Source organism: Lepidochelys kempii, chromosome 10 (genome assembly GCF_965140265.1).
Source record: "Lepidochelys kempii isolate rLepKem1 chromosome 10, rLepKem1.hap2, whole genome shotgun sequence".
NCBI lineage: Eukaryota > Metazoa > Chordata > Testudines > Cheloniidae > Lepidochelys > Lepidochelys kempii.
The window spans coordinates 9,551,573-9,570,864 of NC_133265.1; the positions used below are offsets into that span (position 1 = coordinate 9,551,573).

The 19,292-nt window shown below is 45.2% G+C and overlaps 1 protein-coding gene across 11 annotated transcripts in view; it reads left to right on the top strand.

The window, feature by feature from the left end:
* Positions 1 to 487: 487 nt before the first annotated feature.
* The window catches only part of FBXL18 (F-box and leucine rich repeat protein 18), a 132,272-nt gene continuing 113,467 nt past the window's right edge, over positions 488 to 19,292 (top strand). For 10 of the 11 annotated variants that reach the window (XR_012161092.1, XR_012161086.1, XR_012161091.1 and 7 more), the window contains exons 1-4: positions 488 to 595; positions 2,846 to 3,046; positions 4,250 to 5,796; positions 9,497 to 9,715. Coding sequence is in view for 4 of the 11 variants with exons in the window: in XM_073361911.1 (XP_073218012.1) it covers positions 578 to 595; positions 2,846 to 3,046; positions 4,250 to 5,796; positions 9,497 to 9,715 (1,985 nt within the window). In the remaining 7 variants the exon portion in view is untranslated. Of the gene's footprint in view, positions 596 to 1,847; positions 2,246 to 2,845; positions 3,047 to 4,249; positions 5,797 to 9,496; positions 9,716 to 19,292 lie in introns of those variants that run through there. The other variant, XM_073361910.1, reaches the window with a different exon arrangement.

The following is a 19,292-nucleotide window of genomic DNA, read 5'->3' on the forward strand; positions in this document are numbered from 1 at the left end:
ACTGGAAGGGAAGTTAAAAGACCCCCTCCCCCAGGTATTACTTTAATAACATATCTTGCTTTCTAAACCAAGTTTATGGTTTTTTTTTGGCACCTGACTCATGTTGCTTGGGGTTGGCAACAGTGAAAACCCTATGACTGTTGTATGGAATGATGAGATCTTTTCTACAGGGAGGTTTTGCTGGCCCAGGCTATCAGGACCTATGGCAGAGAGTGTAGAGACGATTCTCCGTGTAATCTCATATCATGGCTCAAAGAACGTTTGGAAAAATTGCCATAAAGAATCAGGGATTGCCCAGTGCCACTCCCAACATGACAGCTAGGAAGAGGGGCGAGAGCCACTGCCACACTCAAGATGGCGGCACGAATGAGCGGCCAGGCCACTCCCAACATGGCGGCAAAAGGACGGCGCCACTCCCAAGATGAAGGCGAGGGGGAGGGGGCTGGCCCAGGAGAGAGAGCGGAAGTGAGGTCAGAGGTGCGCCGGAAGTGTGGGGGTGATCCTGAAGCCGGGGAAGCGGCTTGTTTAAGCGGCTCGGCCGGGCGGGCCGGGCTCTGGAGGCGGCTGCTGGGGGACCATGTTCGACCCGGGACAGGTAACGCTGGGGGCCCGGCCCCGTAGCAACCCCCGCCCCTCCCTCTCCATCCGACTCCGCCCCCTCCTGCCTGCATCCCTCCCCACAAAGCCTTTTCCCTAGGGGCCCTGCGGCCCCGCTTCCCCGCTGCCGGCCCCTCGCTTCCCCGTGTATTCCGCCTCCCCCTTCCGCTCCCCCGCCGCAGGGCCCTGTCCTGAGTGGGCCAGGGAGGCTGAGCTCTCCTAGCCCCCACTCTCTGGTGGGGGTGGGGGCGCCGCACTGATGCCCCCTTGCTCCGGCGGGGGCCCTCGAGGGCAGGCTGGCGCCTTTCCCAGCGGGACAATCCCCATTCCCCGCGTGTCACTTCGTGGAATCCCCTTCCTTGCAGACTTTTCAGAATCGGCTGAACAAACATCTGGCAGGGATGCTCTAGGTTTATTTGGGCCTGTCTCAGGGCAGGGGGCTGGACTCTTCCCTTGCGGTCCCTTGCAGCCCTACCTTTCTATGAGTCTAACCTCACGCTCCCCTGCTCCCCAGTTCTTTTGATCCTATTGGTGTTGGTTTGGGTTCGTTTTCTTTTGAGACCCAAGGACTGTTGTCATACTTGTTCTTGATTAGAACAAATGAAAGCACCACGGAAGGGATTAGACTGTCAAAATGAATGGAAAGGAACCTTAGATCAAGCTAGGCTAATTCTGGGGCCTGCTAGGTGATCCTTTCACTTCCATGTTTGGCGGTCAGTGCCCGGCTGTGAATTGTTTAGTTAAACTGGAAGGGGAATTGTCTAGGATCTTACTCGTGGATGAATTCTTTCTATGAGTTAGCAGGAATGTATAAATTGTGATCTTTGCTTCATGCATCTTTCATTATCCATGAGAACTGCATAATCACGGTTTCTGAAATGATAGTTAAAGGAGTGGTTCAGCTGTTTCAGTGCTCTAGCTGTAGTGTGTTGGTGGGATATTTGGCCATGTCTGTGCTGGGTATTTATTTTTCTATATTGGCTTAAAATGTTTTCTCTGTAGTTTAGAAAATGTACGTCTAGACTCTTAAAACAGGTTTCAGAGTAACAGCCGTGTTAGTCTGTATTCGCAAAAAGAAAAGGAGTACTAGTGGCACCTTAGAGACTAACCAATTTATCCGAGCATAAGCTTTCGTGAGCTACAGCGTCTGATGCATCTGATGAAGTGAGCGGTAGCTCACGAAAGCTTATGCTCGGATAAATTGGTTAGTCTCTAAGGTGCCACTAGTACTCCTACTCTTAAAACAGAGTCTGACCGTAGGACCAACCAAACTCATATATCATATATATTTAGGATACTGCATGGCTTTCAGTCAGTTCAGCAAACTCAGTTTGAGCTCTTTTAAAGACAGGAGGAGAAATCCTGGCCCTCATCAAAATCAGTGGCAAAACTCCCATTGATTTCAATGGGACAGGATTTCCGTGAGGGTCTTTAACGATCTAGTTTGGTTCTTATCTCTGTGTAGGCATGCTGTAAACGCCATGCACTCAGGCCTGGGTGGAGAGGGAGAATGCAGTATCACTTTGCTACAGAATCATTCCCAGTGGCTGCTGCAGTGTTGATGAGCTCTGGGATTAATAGTCTGTTACCTGGGAATTCTTGCCATGACATCTGATCTCAAGGGAGAGGATAAAAAGGAAAAACAGAGGTGAAATATGGCTTTGTACTGACCGTAGAGGGAATATGGCTCTGCAATTTCTGTAGTTTCAAACAATGTAAACATCTGACGTAAAATGTACAAATAAACTGAAGGCAGATGGTGGTATAAAAGATGAGCCAAAGTAAGAGATTCTTTCTTAGGTCAAATGTCTTGAGGGTGGGGGGGAATAGAGGTGATAGCTTGCATTTCTGAAGTAGGGGGAATTCACTTTCCCAATTCCAAAGCAGGTCTTGGGCAGTACTGGGAATTAACTAGTTTAGTAACAACACCATAGCAATAAACTACAAAAGCAGAATAAGCATAAAGGGGTTTTATTCTGTTTCTAAATCAGCACTTAGAAGGAGGCTGATGAATTGGCAAAACAGGGAGAAGACATTGCAGTATTGGCAAGGCAAGAGTGCAAAATCTGATCTCGAGGAAAGTTTGGCTCTGTAGACAGTAGTAGCCGATAGCTCAATACGTGAGGCTTCATCCATTTCCACCTTGGCTTATTTTATAAGTCCTGTTCTTCCCAGGTCTGTTTTTTCTCCTCTGTCTCTCATTAACTCCATGAGGCTTCTGAGCTGACTTGCTGCTCTTTCCTTTCAGGAGATGCTGAGTGCAGAGATTGGGGAGGACAGTAATGACATCAACCTGATGGAGTTCTCAGATGAGATCCTTTTGCACATCCTGAGCTATGTTCCTTGCACAGACCTTGTTCTGAATGTGAGGAGAACCTGCAGGAAGCTGGCAACTCTTTGTCTTGACAAGAGTTTAACCCACACGGTGCTACTTCATAAAGAATATCAGGTAGGGAGAAGCTGGTTTTATGCCCAGATGGGGCATGGGGATTGTGGCAGGCTGCCAGAGGGGGCTGCTTCTGAGAGTATGAAGACAGATTGATTTCTCCAAGTACAAAACAAATCATAAACATAGTTATATCCTTCTAGCCCTGACTTGGAGGGAAGGGGGGGATTTCTTAAGAATTAGAACAGTTAGTACGGCTACTCCAGAGACCTAGTATCACTTGGTTTAGGATGTAATCCAGAAAGCCAATGTTACAACCACTTCTGGTTTTCCACAGTGCTGTTTTAAAAAAAATTCTTAACTAGAATGTACAGTAGAACTATTTCAGAATGTTAGTTGTATTCCAAATCACTTAACTATATTGTAAAAAACCTTAAATTGTATGTAATAGCCTGCAGGTGATAAACTAAAGGGATAGTAACAAATTGAAAACAAGTAGCTTTTAAAAAAGTTAAATGTAGATTTGATCATTTCTATCTTCCCAGGATGATGATGTTAAGATGTCATTACAATGTTTCTTATTTCTTTAGAATTTGTTTCTCTTCGTGTTAGTGAAGCACCCACATGAACAGGGGGAAATGACTACACAAAGTGCTGTCAAATACACAAAGTAAACTAAAACCGACAAATGTATTTTTCTGTCTCTTGGTTATAGAAAATATTAAGTGTTGTAATGATAGTAGGTAGTAAAAAACTTCCAGGTAGAAGTGTGACTTTTAAGTTGACTGTCTCTCTAAGTGTAGGAAAGGGAGAAAGCATATTTCATCTAATGTGGAATGGGCTGGAAAGTGGATGAAGCAGAGAGAAGCAGCAGTTGTTCCTCTGTCAACTTGAGCTGTTCCACAGATGCATAATTCTGCAGACATAGGGCCTGAAGCTGAGAAGTGGTGAATGCCCTCAATTCCTGTCAGTCATTGTCACTTAGCACCTGTTAGGGTCAGTCAGTAATGCAGACTCAAACTAGAAACTAAATGAAATGTAATCTTCAAGATCCTAAGTCTGAAGGGTAAAACAAACTACCAGCAGTTACAACAATGTGATACTTAGTACTTATATTGTATATTTCATCCAAGGGTCTCAAAACACTTTAGTAGAGGGTGTGTGTGTCATTATCCCCATTGTGAGATGGGAAACTGAGGCACAGAGAAGTGAAGCAGTATAATCATCCTCTTCAATGTTACTGAAGCAGTTTGTGTTTAAATACAGGTCAACAAGGACAAAGTGAAGCAGCTTATGAGGGGGATTGGAAAAGAGATCCACCAGCTGAACATGGCTGGCTGCTACTGGCTGCCCAGTTCCACAATTGACTATGTAATACGATGCAAGAACCTGGTGAAGCTGAACTTGTCTGGCTGCCATCTCACCTCCCTCCGCCTCTCCAAGATGCTCTCTGCTCTCCAGCACTTGCGCTCACTGGCAATTGATGTAAACCCTGGTTTTGATGCCAGCCAGTTGAGCAGTGAATGTAAAGCCACACTTAGTCGTGTACTGGAGCTCAAGCAGACCCTTTACACACCGTCGTATGGGGTGGTTCCATGCTGCACCAGCCTTGAGAAACTGCTGCTCTATTTTGAGATCCTAGACCGATCCCGAGAAGGCTTCATTTTGTCTGGCCAGCTGATGGTGGGTGAAAGTAATGTCCCCCACTACCAGAACCTTCGTGTCTTTTATGCTAGGTTGGCTCCTGGCTATGTCAATCAGGAGGTGGTGAGACTGTATCTGGCAGTGCTAAGTGACCGGACCCCAGAGAATCTTCATGCCTTTCTCATTTCTGCCCCTGGCAGTTTTGCAGAGAGTGGAACCACTAAAAACCTTTTGGACTCCATGGCTCGAAATGTATGTTTGGATGCTTTGCAATTGCCCAAATCCTGGATTAATGGATCTGGCCTCCTTCAGCACTTGAAGTTCAACAACCCTTTCTACTTCAGCTTCAGCCGCTGCACCTTATCTGGTGGCCACCTGATCCTGCGGGTTATTAATGGTGGGAAGGATCTCAAAAGCTTGACCAGTTTGAATCTCAGTGGCTGCATTCACTGTCTGTCTTCTGACTCCTTGTTTCGAAAGGCAGAAGATGATATTGACAGCAGCATTCTGGAGAGTCTAGTTGTTTCCTGCTGCAATCTGAGACATCTGAATCTTTCTGCTGCCCATCATCACAGCTCGGAAAGCCTAGGGAAGCATTTGTGCCAGCTCCTGGCACGGCTAAGGCACCTGCTGTCTTTGGCGCTGCCAGTTTGCTCCATCACAGATGTTTCTACAAACACAGACAAGCTACCTGTGCAGTCTGTGACTAATGTGGTGCCCCCAGGCCTTGGAAAGAAAATCCGGATCGGGGTGCCAACATACGCCAAGAACTTCTTGGAGCAGTCAAATCAGAAGTCTCAGTCCTCTGTGTTTTGGACTCTGTTGGAGAACCTCCCATTTTTGAAAAACTTGGAGTTAATTGGGTCCAGCTTTTCCTCTGCCATGCCCCGGAATGAGCCAGCAATTCGGAACTCACTGCCCCCTTGCAGCCGGGCACAGAGTGTTGGGGATTCAGAGGTGGCTGCCATTGGCCAGTTGAACTTTTTGCAGAACCTCACTTTAGCACAGATGCCTAATATCCTGACTGGTTCTGGGCTTGTTAGCATTGGATTGCAGTGCCAGCATCTGCGGACTCTCTCGTTAGCCAATCTGGGCATGATGGGAAAAGTGGTCTATATGTCTGCCCTCATGGACATGCTGAAACACTGCAAGTGCTTGAGGGATCTCAGGTGAGGGCCTGTTGTTGATCTCCATTTTCATTCATGCGTGTCTAGAAAGGTGTGTCTGTGTGTGTGGAGAAGAGGGGGATCTTTTTGGACCAACGTAAGGAGGAGAGTATACTAGCTTCTAGGTCCCAAGGAAGGTAGCTGTGTTGGCTTGAAAATTAGAGGGTTTTCCTCCTGAATAGCAGGATTGTTGAGATGGGCGTGGATGGTGTGTCCTGTATTGTCCTTGAGAAGCAGAGGTAGTCAGTATACCCTCAAGCCCCTGTGGGCTCCAAGGAGGACATATTCCTAAGACTGCGTCTTGGCAGTGCAGAGCATTACAAGTTAACATGTTGGTCTACAAAGAGCTCTCTTATCGAACCTCTGGTTAGCTCTCTTAGCTGGTGTTTGCTCTATGCTGCCCAGCATCACAGAACATTTACCCTCCAAAAGCTGTCTTCATTGCTGCTTCTGAATTGGCCTTTCTCCATAGAGTCTGAATGCTTTAACTCTCCCAAACAAAGGTAGCAAGTGACATGGTGTAAATTCTGTCAACATTCTCACAACAGGTTTCTTCATGAGGTCTGCAGATGGCATTTAGGTCAATAGAACTTTTTCCTTTTAAAGGTTTCAGAGTAGCAGCCATGTTAGTCTGTATTCGCAAAAAGAAAAGGAGTACTTGTGGCACCTTAGAGACTAACCAATGTATTTGAGCATGAGCTTTCGTGAGCTACAGCTCACTTCATCGGATGCATCCTGTGGAAACTGCAGAAGACATTTTAAAAGACATTTTTAAAAACATCTTTGTGTTGGTGAAAGCTGCTGGATTCAGAGCTCTGACTGACACCTTCTGTCTGTAGCAGGTGTAGCATGCACAGCGGCAGTAGAAGACAGGAGAGCAGCTCAGCCTTTGGCTTTGTCTACACGAGGGGCTTTTGCTGGCACAAAAGACAGTGGCGTGGTTGCTGGCCGACATAGTTATGTCAGCAAAAATCCCTAGCGCAGATGCAACTATACTGGCAAAGCTACAGATGTAGCTTATTTCACTTGGGGGTCGGTTTTATGCCAGTACAAAGCACAATTTTGTCATTATAGCTATGTCCACAGTACGAGTGTTTTGCCAGTCTAATATACTGGTATCCCTATACTGGTAAAGGGCTTCTAATGTAGAGCTAGCCTTTGAGAGGCTAAGCATCTCCAAAAAGAGCTAGTTGCATCGCAAAACTAATCTTTGGAGAAAACAATTTGACGTGCAGTGGTCGCTTCCATTTGGCCAGGCCCAGAGAACTTTGCATCCAGGGACTATGGTATGCCTGTCCGCCACAGACTGGCCACTCCTGAGGAGAGGGTTTGTACAGCTTCCCACAAAGGAAAAGCCTGCGTGTCTCCCATGGAAGTGCCATAAGAACACTCTACTTAAGAAAAAAGAACAGGAGTACTTGTGGCACCTTAGAGACTAACAAGTTTATTACAGCATAAGCTTTCGTGGGCTACAGCCCACTTCATCGGATGCATAGAATGGAACATATAGTAAGAAGATATATAGATATACACGTACAGATAAGTTGGAAGTTGCCATACAAACTGTGAGAGGCTAATTAGTTAAGATGCGCTTATTATCAGCAGGAGAAAAAAAACTTTTCTAGTGATAATCAAGATGGCCCATTTAGACAGTTGACAAGAAGGTGTGAGGATACTTAACTTTAGGGAAATTGATTCAATATGTGTAATGACCCAGCCACTCCCAGCTGGGTCATTACACATATTAAATCTATTTCCCTATGTTAAGTATCCTCACACCTTCTTGTCAACTGTCTAAATGGACCATCTTGACTATCACTAGAAAAGTTTTTTTTTCTCCTGCTGATAATAAGCTCAGCTTAACTAATTAGCCTCTCACAGTTTGTATGGTAAGTTCCAACGTGTGTGTATGTATAATCTTCTTACTATATGTTCTATTCTGTACATCCGATGAAGTGGGCTGTAGCCCACGAAAGCTTATGCTCTAATAAATTTGTTAGTCTCTAAGGTGCCGCAAGTACTCCTGTTCTTTTTGCAGATACGGACTAACATGGCTGCTACTCTGAAACGCTACTTAAGGTGTCATAACTTTCCAAATGGAGTTGGGGAAGGTTTTATCTGGAGGAGCTGCTCAGCATTTAAAATCTGGCAATAAAGTCTGTTGAAAACCGGATTGGGTGTCATTTGGCTAATTCCACCACCACCAAGAATTTTCTGCAAGCCTAGAAATTAATTTCAGGTGATGTTACAAAGCAGCAGTGTCACCTAGTGAATAAAATAGAGTATTACTAGTATGCATTTTTCTGCCACTTTCCCTACCCGTGTTTGGAAGTTATTAACCCAGAAAATGGGAGCCAGTGTGTCTTTGTGTCAGATTCACATTAGGATGATGACATATTGTGGATAAATCAGGCAGGTTTCTGATTTTCAGTTAACACAACCGGAGAAATGAGTATAATGCAGGATCTTCAGAGACAGCCAGGTATTGCTCACCTCTATGGTGAATTGCTGGGTAGCTATCAAATAAAAACACCATTCCACAAGCGTCCTTACTGCCAGAAAGTTCTGGACTCGCAAAACATGACTTAAAAATTATCAGGACGAAGAGTTGCTCAGATATGCCCCCATTCCACGAAAGGCTGGATAGAGATTATCCAGTTCAGGGTGGGATTGCCTGCTAGTTGTCATCTAATGGATTACACATCTCCAAGCTCCTGGCTCTGCTGACCCAATGACTGAGTCTCATAACGGCTTTGAGATCCTTCTAGCAAACCTGGACTGAGCAGCCATATCTTCCAGGTGACACTGACCTTTTGCAGTGGAGATACTTTCTGTAAAATTATTATTTTGTACATGCAGAATCTGGTTAGGCTGCAAGTTACAGCATGGAAACTGATAGCTTCCAGAAACTTCCGAAAGGGAGGGGGAGGTATTTAGTACTTTCCACTGTGTATTTTCAAATTGACACATTTCTTTCTGAAATAGTCCATGTGCTGCAGACTGACTGTCAGATTCCTTTACTTAATCAAATCCAGACCAACTCTTCAGCCCATGTGAAATATAGAAGAGGTCACATAGAAGCTTGTGCTGACAGATTCTTCTCTGACCCCTCTTCTTTCTCCAGCTCCTCTCTGCTGACCTCTCAGGGCTTGAAGATGTTCAGCCGCGTGGCTCAAAAGCACTAGGTCTCCATCAGTGTCCGTCGTGAATCAGTTTTTCATACTTGGTTCACTCTGCCTGGAGTCTTACGTTGAGGTTGTTGCCTAGAGGATGGTGACTAGCTTGCTCAGCATTTGGACCTCTGGAGCAGCAAGGCCCCATGGTCCATGCCAGCTACTAGCCTTCTGACCAGATGCCACGTAGCCAAGTCTGGGCCTGCCTCAGTCTCTGTTTGCCGCTGTCATGTAAACAGCTCATTGCTGAAGGGTAGCGCTCTGTAAGCAAGAGGGCTGAGATTGGAATATCACCTTTGCTATGGTGCTCCCACTCAGATATGAGACTACCATGTGTACTGTGTATATAGATAGTGCCAGGCCATTCCTGATCTCTGAATCCACCAGCTGTTTTCAAGTGGGAGCAACACATGGCTAAATTGGAGACACTTATTGCACCATTCATAGCCCCATACGAATGCTGCATCCCCCACTTGTTTTAAAGCAGAATTAAAATTCATCCTCTGACTTGTTTGTGTTTTTTCTTGCAGGCTAGAGCAGCCGTATTTCAGTGCTAACACCCAGTTCTTCCAGGCACTGAGTCATTGTTCTTCTCTCCAGCGCCTTTGTATCATCTCCCGGAGTGGGACTCTGCAGTCTGATGCAGTGATGTCATTCATGGCCAACTGCCTTGAGGTCATCATGTGCCACATGTTTATGGGAGAATCTCTCACAGTTTGCAAAAATCTTCAGCAGTCCATTGTACGGAGGTGAGTGAGAAAGGGGCTGAGGTGGGATTTCTGGGGCTGTTCAGGATTTATCCCCATTGCCTTTCCCTCCATCTTATATATGGGTCAAGTGTGGGAGCACTGTGTAATGTTCTCCTGGCCTTTTAGCATGCTAAGAAGCTGACAGGTGAAATTTAACTCCTTGGCACAGAGGGTGGCCTCTCATTTTAATAAGAGCCAGTCAATGAGCTACTTGTAAGTATTCTGTACGGTTTTTTTAATCCGCTTGTCCCATCATGATTGATTTGAAGCTTCAATCATACAGTTACATGATCAAGTGACAACTTCATGTAAACAACAAAAAAAAAAACATCTGGCAGCATTTTAAGTACTGAAGATGTCCGACTTTGAGCCTTTCCTCCTTCCCCACAAGTAACTACAGCTCATTCAGACCGCTAATCCCTTGTGAATGTCGCTTTCTGATAGTGCCCCAGTAGAGCAGTTCAAAGCCTTCTGATTGGCTAAGGGGGGTTCTTTTTGGTGTAGCCCTTGCATCTTTGGCAGTTCTTAAATAAGTCTTGCCTAGCCCCTTGCAGTGTTCTGAAGCTCACATGGTGGGAAGCGTTTGTGTATGAACCGTGAACTCCTTTTGAGAATAAAGCTTTTAATTACACTTGGCATGGTGGCAGCCAGCTCACAAAATATTTCCCATTCAACAGAGACTTCACGCTATTTTCCCCTCTCCTTTTTCTTAAGGCATTAGGTGTGTTTTCTTAGTCACCTACTGTGGCTTTCCTCTATTACATTTTAATAAAAATTTTCAAATCAAATGGCATTATTATTATTTATTATTGCATCCTAGATGGTAGCTTTACCCCAGCCCTTCCCCAGCTTCAGACTTGTTTTCTAGGATTAAATCCAGCAGAGGCTATGACTGTGTTATCTACCTAGCAAACTATGTATGAGACTGCTTATTACTGCCTCTAGGAGCATGCCTGTTCCTTTGGGATAGTAGCTATTGGAAAACATACCAACATCTGAGTAAATAAAGTCCCTGTGATGTGTCAATCATTTTTTGTGTTTTACTGGGCTGTCATATCTGTAAAGGCATTTCTTTATCTAATTCATTTGTGTGCCATGGGGATCTTTGGAAAGATCCAAAAATCCCCTGTCCGCTTTCTCCTACATGCCTGTTTGAGATGTCATTGCAGTGCTGGCCAGAATTTTAATATCGTTTTATTATGCAGAACTATGCTATTCCTCACCCGTATTGCAGCTCTCCTCCTCTTTTCTGTGCTACATATCACTTTTGTAAATTCTGTGTCTCTTTATATTTTAACACCCAGTAATTTTCCAAAGAGCAGCTGATGCCTTGTGGAAAATGCTGAAAACTGTCTTATATTTAGAAACAATTCTGCCTGTCATATTATTATACTTCCCTTGTGTTTTATTAATAGGGATGTTTATATGAAAACAGGATCTTTGGGGGTATTTTAAAGAGAGCATCTGCTCCTGCTGTTAATTCCCCACCTGAAGTCATAATCCTCTGACACTGTAATTGGTGGCTCTGGAAACTATTCTGATGTCACGTAAGATTATGACTTCAGGAAGAGGATAAGCAGCAGGAGCAGATGCTCTCCTAAGCAACAAAGATTCTGTTCTCGTGCAACTGTCTCTAGTAATAAAATACAAGGAAAGAAATACAGAAAATGATGTGTAAGCAGAACATGAAAGCTTCCATGCCACATCAGCGAGTCTTTAACCATGTGACTTCTCCAGTGTTACCATTTTAGTCCTTGTACAAATATGCCTTCAAATGGGGTCAATAATTGACTCTCTTGACTGTGGTTTATCCGCAGCTGCGAGGGTAAAAAGATATACAGTAAAATTGAGATGAGCTTATTTTTGCTAGCTAGTTCATTGCTAGGTCTTCGGATGATGATTGTAGCTTGCCCAGTATAGCTCTTTAGCATGCTGGTATTGTACCCCCAAATCCAACAATCTAATACTACAGAAAACACCCAGCAAGTATGACATTAAAATATCTTTATTCCAGAGTAAGAAAATAGTGATTTTGCTTTGGAAATGATTTATATGGGCTCTGTAAGGGCAGAAAACATGAAGGGCTAGTGTGTGTGGGGACAGGGCGCGGACTCTCAAAGCTGAATGTTTCTTTTTCTTCCCTCCCTCTGAGCCATGTGGGAGTACATTGGGACTTTCTCTGTCACTGCTATGGACTAGATGATTTGGTTTGGATTCTGGAGGGTCTTGGGGATGGCTAGTTTTGAATGGGGAGGTGCACCTTAAGTGAGATTAATTGTCGTTTTAAAGCAGGGGTGGGCAAACTTTTTGGCCCAAGGGCCACATCTGGGTATAGAAATTGTATGGCGGGCCATGAATGCTCAAAAGATTGGAGGTGGGAGGGGATTGAGGGCTCCGGCTAGGGGAGTGGGCTCTGGGGTGGGGCTGGTGGATGAGGGAATTGGGGTGCAGAAGGCTGCTCTGGGCTGGGACTGAGGGGTTTGGAGGGTGGGAGGGGCATCAGGGCTGAGGCACCGGGGGGGTTGAGGGCTCCAGCTGGGGGTGAAGGCTTTGGGGTGGGGCTGGGGATGAGAGGTTTGGGGTACAGGAAGGTGCTCCAGGCTGGGACCAAGGGGTTTGGAGGACAGGAGGGGGATCAAGGCTGGGGCAAGGGGCTGGGTCGGGACAGCTCAGGTGCAGGCTCTGGGCAGTGCTTACCTCAAGCAGCTCCCGGAAGCAGCAGCATGTTTCCCCTGTCCAGCTCCTATGTGGAGGCGAGGCCCATCTGCAGGCACTGCCTCTGCAGCTCCCATTGGCCCCAGTTCCCGGCCAATGGGAACTGTGTGGGGCAGCGTTTGGGGCAGAGGCAGCTTGCAGAGCCCCCTGGCTGCCCCTACATGAAGGAGCCAGAGTGGGGACATGCCGCTGCTTCCGGGAGCCGTGCGGAAAGCCCCCGACTCCGCTCGCCGGCTGGAGCGCCGGAGCGGGACAGCCCCCAGCCTTGCTCCCCGGTGGGACCTCGAGGGCCAGATTAAAAGTTCTGATGGGCCGGATGCAGCCCGCAGGCCATAGTTTGCCCATCCCCGTTTTAAAGGGATTTGGAGACTTGAAGGGCGACTCTGGAAAAGCTTACTGTTAAAGCTGCAGAGGTGCTCTTGCTGGAGCCTTTAGAGTTTGGAGTGCTCAAAAACATGGTCTAGAGCAGTGATATTTGGACACTGGTCCATGGTTGCATGCTGGTGATCCGGGGAGAGTGGACTGGTCGTGTGGTGCTGTTTCTCTCTCCAGCTGCTGAGTTGCATTTAGAAGAAACTGAAAATACATTATTTTTCTAATACTATTTTTCTGTGTAGGTAATTGCTGCAGCCTTCACAGGGATGTTGATTGACTGTCAGCAGGAGGGGAGGTGGCCCATAATCATAAAGAGGAATGTCGGTGTTTAGGAGACACTGTTCAAATGTCCAAAGTTTAAGAATCCTTGTCTGGTAGATGGACTGCAGGGGGAGTGGAGCCAGGAACTAATACCAGCTTGGTATGGCCTTGCTTTAAGTCCTCAATTAATTCTCTTCAACTTTCTCCTCATCTGTACAATGGGGATCATATTTGTGCCTAACTCGCTGATTGACTAGTGGGAGGCCCAGAAGTTTAGCTCCTGTTGGGTAGAGATGAAGAGGTTGATAACTGTGTCCTTTCAGTCTCGTGGCTACTATAGGCAAGAAGGTGTGTAGGCCCAGCTTTTCATGGACTTCGTTCTATGGTAAGGTTCCTGGATTCTGCAGCACTATGATGTGAGCTGGGAGTTCTACAGCAGGATCATCTCATTGTCTTAAGTGTAGGCTTTTAACAAATGAATTTTCATATTTAAAACAGTGCAGTACCCTCTCTGAATGCACTGGTATTCAATTCTATTTTATGTCCCAACATCTTTGTTGCACTAGAGATGTTCAGATGAACAGAACAGTTGTAACATAAAAGTTGCAGGAGTGAAGCTGAGTTTACTGGCAGTTGACGGGGGATAGTTGGGGTTTTTGTCATTAGTGAAGAAGAGGTATTACAGTGATTGGATGCTTATGCTATAATGATTAGTGAAATAGCTAACAATGTTGCAACTTAAATTATTGTCAGTCATAAGATTTGGACAGTTCACACCTCTCAGAGCTATTGTGTCAGGCTGTCTACAGAGTCAAGAAGAGATTGCTGCCTCAGTTTACATTTGGTTCATGTTTTCAAGGTTTTCTTCCCATCAGAAGGGGTAGAAACCATTTTTATTTTAAACGAAAACTTAAATTTTGGAGCACAGCTCTGTGGTAGGGGGTGCCTTCCATGGCTGTGGAATATATTGGGTCCGGACTCTTGACAACTTTATAACTGGAAGGTTTTGTGTAAATGTCGGCGTGTAGCCAGCTTCAGAAGTATAGTTGTCCCAGTTGGTAGCTGAGTGTTAATGGTCTCTTTGCATGTAGTTTATTTCAGTCTCTAATGTAGATGCATATTTGTGAGCTTTTAAACATTGGTATGTTTGTGGTATTCAGTTCCAGCTTCCCTCTCCTGTTTGCTATCCATGTGTTGGCTGTGGTGGTCACCTTTTCCTCCAGATGCCTCTGATATAATGTTGTGTCCACTGCATTGGCACACAGTAGAGATCGTAGAACCGATACGGAGCCCCCCCCCCCCCCCCCCGATAGTTCAGCAAACAGGATGACAAGGCCACATTCCCCTCTGAACTGCAGAGGAGACTAACTATATCACTGTAAGTAAATATGTTTGTTGGCATTTGGGGTTGGATGGGGGAAGAGGGGTGTTGTATCATTCACTTCTCATGTTGTCCAAGCACACGAGTCCCTCTTAGGAAAGGAAGGGATTAATTAGAGCATTAATTTGGGACTTGGGAAACCCAGGTTCGGTTCCCGGTGCTGCCACAGACTTTCTGTGTGTGCTTGGATAAATCACTTAGTATCTCTGTGTCTTCATTCCCCATCTGTGAAACCGGGATCGTGGCTTTGCCTTACCTCATGGAATGTTGTGAGAATAAATATATAAAAAGATTGTGGGAGGCCCAGATTCTTTGGTGATGGCGATCATCTGAGTACCTAGCTAAAAATGGAGCGAATGAGAATACTGCTGTTTCCTTTTTAGATTTGCACATTACCACAACCAGAAATACACTTTTGAAATATTTCAGTCCAGATGGGCATTACATTTACTTAAGTAGGCGTTCCATTAACACTGCTCCACGTGTTAATTCTAGAACCGTACTGTAAATATTATGTTTCATGAATATGGAGCATGACGGTTTTAGATTCCAGTCTGACTAATTCTGTTGAGCAAGAAAGTTTCCTCGGGTGGCAAAATTAAATGCTTCCTTCTGGGATTTGTTTTACTAACTCCTGCTGTAGATTTTAAAAATAGTTATATATAGCCAGTGTGTCAAATCCTATTCCAGCCAGACACTTCCATAGCGTTAGGACATTGCTTTCTTCTCCAAGCTGCTTTCACAGAGTAGATTTTTGAATTGTAGTTCTCATAAAGCTCCACTAGATAGAGCTGTGGTATATAGTAGATCTACCACCAATGTTGACTTTTTTGTGTGTTGCGGGCCATGTAGTTCTTCACCCCAGAAATCTTGCAGAAAAGGATGGAATTCAAATCACTTTTGCATAGTACTTCTACATGGCACCATTAATGGGCATGGTACTTCACAAATGCGGAAGAGAAGTTCCTTTTCCTGCGGAGTTTACCAGCGAAAGAATGGATTGCAGAAAGAGGTGTGGTATTAAATGTTTGGCAAATGTCTTACTGGCTCCAGAGACTTTTTCCCCCCAGTTTATTTTTAATCATTTGCAACTGGTAATACTCAGTCTTTAGAATATTACACCTATAGCACCTATCACTGCAGCAATTTTCAGCCACGCTTCAATACTAAATAGTAGAAATCTCTGAAAAGTCCCTGACAAAACACCATAGAAATAGAATGGAAAGGCAACTATATCTCAGCGATTAAAAAGGCCTTTATCAGAGAGAAGTATCATTGAGGATTTTTGGAATATAAAGCTAAAACATCAAGGAATACATTAGAGTTATGATATTTATAGTAATGAGATCATTAAGTTAAGACTGAGATGTCAGATCAGAGCTGGACAGCTTGTGGTTTCAGACTAACTGCAGTGTTTTGAAGAGGTATGTGATGAAGGGTGGTGATTGCACTGCCTGGTACAGTTATTTGTCTCGAGAATGCATTACTGTAGTACCCTATACTTGCTGCGACTATTGAAGTCTGCTGGCTAGCGAGGGAGTGGCCAGCTACTCTAGCAGCATTAGTTACAAGGTGGTCCGGGAGACTGATGCAGGACTGGGAGCCAGACACTCCTGTTTTCCAGTCCTGGCTATATAACTGTCTTGCTGTTGGTCTGGGACAAGTCAGCCTCTCTCCCTCTGTTTTTCCATCTGTATTGGTTACCTGCCTCCATAGAGGTGTTGAAGATTGTTTATGCAGTGCTTTGTGCATTTAAAATGTTGTGTTTAGTAGTACACCAATGCTGCAAAGTGACTGACTCCACAATTCTATTCCTCTAGCCACCACTGTTCCCAGCCCCAATTGTGAATCCTAGGAACCGGAGACTGGGGAGAGAGGAGGAAAAGAAGTACCAAGTCACCTTTTCCAACCCCATGCCAGTGTAGGGTTCTTCCCAGCATTGTAAATGGAGTGCCGTGTCTAGTTTGAATGGACTTCGGCAATAGGACTCCTACCACTTCCCTGGCATGGCTATTCCACAGTCTGATTAGACCTCCCTGTTAGGAAACTTTTCTAGTATTTAGCCTAAGTGTTCCTCTGCTCACTTTCATCCTTTTCTAACCCTAAACTCTTGGATCCTCCTAAATACTTTCTCCTATGTTGACGGTTACACCCTTAAAATGTTTACCCAATTCCCCTCCCCCTGACTCTCCTTAGTTGTCATTTAGTCTAGCTTATGACTATTTAATTCTCACTTTCCTCAGATGTCAGTCCCTCCACCCCATTAATCATTGTAGCTGTTCTCTGAAAGTCCCAATTGGTCAACCTCTTTCTAGTGAATGCACTTTTTTGACCCAGTGGATTCTTATTCCGCATGATGCTCAGTTCCAATTTTGGTTCAAACTCTGAATGGCTCCTATGGATGTTACCTCTGACTTGCAGAGCTAAAGCTCGGGGGGGGGGTGTGTGTGTGAAATCCTGTGAGGGTGAGAAGCTAGTGCAAAATTACAAATCTTCCTTGTGTATTCTGCAAAATTCTCCACCATTCTCTTCTATGCTGCCCACCTGGATGTTAGCGATTACCTTGACATTGCAAAGAGCGGGTATTACTGCCTATGGCTTATGCTAGATTGAAAGCTGAGTCTTTGCCTTCTCTTCTCTCCACTTCTTTCTGACCTTGAGAAACGACCCCCTAGTACACTGCTGTTCTTTGTGAACCCAGTGTTGGCACGTTAGCTGCCAAACCCACTTCACTAGCCTAAGTATATTGTGGACTCAGTCTCTGACTCTGATTGCAAGAAGGCTTAATGTATCGCTAGACTGGCATAGTGAATCATTCAAACCTTGTTCCAGCTTTCATTATCTGTTTGTTTCCTGCTCTTAGAAACCCCTGAATCATCCTGTCTCAGACTGAATTAATAATAAACTGCATCCTTGTCCACTTACGTTACCTGTTGGAGTGCTTGGTGAAATTTGACTGTATTCTGGGCATCATTAGTACTGCCTAGCTTCGACATGGGCCAGATATGGATATACCTCTATGGGCAAGCTGATCTGATTTGTAGGTGCATCCCTGATGGCATTTTAATGTTTTCTTTTTGGGGGCCACCCATCTATCCCCTTTCTGGCTGCATTCCTGTTGTTAGCCTGCACCACTCCTCCTAATTACTTGTATGCATGCTGTGGCGGGTACTCAGTTGGGGAAGTGTTAGAGGATTGCGTGGTCTGGACACAGTCTTCCTCAAATAGATCTATAGCCCTGTGGCCTGTGCAGCATGATCTCTTACTTTCTCCTTGCTATGCAGTCCTAGTGGAATCTGTGCCCTGGTGCCTCTTTGCATACATGAACGTGGGTATGAAGAGGTTTGAACAGAAACATAGCTTTAATGTGTTTCCAAAGTAGGAAATGCACTTAATTGAGCAGCTATTGCAATAACATCTTAATCTGCGGAAGATGTTAAGAAAAAACTTCCCAATGCGTTTCAGCTTCTTCTGGCAGAGTGCAGCTCTAGGACTTGTGCGGGGTGCGCTGGCATCTTTCCTTTGGTTCTCGTCTCTTAATCTCCACTGCCCACTCATGTTTGACTGCTTGGTCTGCAGCTCAGTGGGCATAGTAACTTCCACTTCTTCAATACCCCAGAATCTCAAAGCACTCTATTGTTAAGCCTCATGGCACCCATGTGGAGTTAGTGATGTATCATCCCCATTTTACAGATGGAGAAACCTAGGCACAGAGAGATGAAGTAATTTGCCCATGCTCAGACAGGGAGTGTGACAGATCTCACTCCCTGTTCACGTTTCCTACCCACAACACTATCCTTTCCCTGCTGGGAAATGACATTGTGTCACTGAAACCTAGGGACAAGCAGCAGGATAATCTGGCTTGTCATTACTTGACTGGCTTCCAAAGAGTCCTGTCCACACCCATTGGTCAGAGTTTGGAGGCTGTAGTTGAGTCTTAAAATGAGGGAAATTATGGGGTTCCTTAGGATGCTATTGGGGACAGCTCGGTCATAGCAGATGTGGGGATGAAGAGACCCGACTACCAGAAAGCGCTTTCAAAACAGAGCTGTACTGTAAATGTGGCTGGTTTTGCTGAATATGAACAAATTGTGGGTATTTTAATGAACCCAAGAATCTTGCTTTCCTGTGAAGCTCTTGACTGCAACTCCTGCTCTGGGGTTATGAACTGGAGTCTGCTAATCATTGATATTCCAAAGGGTCCACAGCAACAATGGCACGGGGGAATTGGCCCACTTTACAGTGGCTACAAACCAGCTTTGTACCCCTCTCGGGAGACTCGGTGAAGGACAGGTAGATGTAAATGGAGCTCTCTGTCTCATGAAAGAAGGCACCTTGGGGATAATTATACCAGCATGTTCCAGGGAGCCAGAGCTTTGGTACGGATGGAAATTAGCCCCATAGAAGTTATTGGGGTAGGGAGATGTGTGTGCGCATGAGTGCATGTTTGTTTTGGAGACTGTCATAGCAGGATATGACGATTGACATTTCCTAGTGCCAGTGGAATGTGCTGGAAAGGACCCAAGCAGCAGACCCTAATGGTATGTATGCTTGGTGTGATTGGAAGGAGGAGAAAAATGCATATATGTCATGCCACTTAAGATGACCTGTCTACCACTCTGGCTTGCAATCTTTTTTAATACTAAATTAATCCACTATGAATGCCCTGCTGCTCATGTTTTCTTTGTAGCTTCTGCCATGCCGCGCATCAGGGAAGGGGATTTCAAGCCCTGGCATCGCTTATAGGCTTCAGCCCGACATTTAAATCACAAGTGTCTCTTCCAGTGAAAACAAAACTGCTGGAGTTTCTGGTTTAAGATGAAACAGCCTGCACATATGTACACG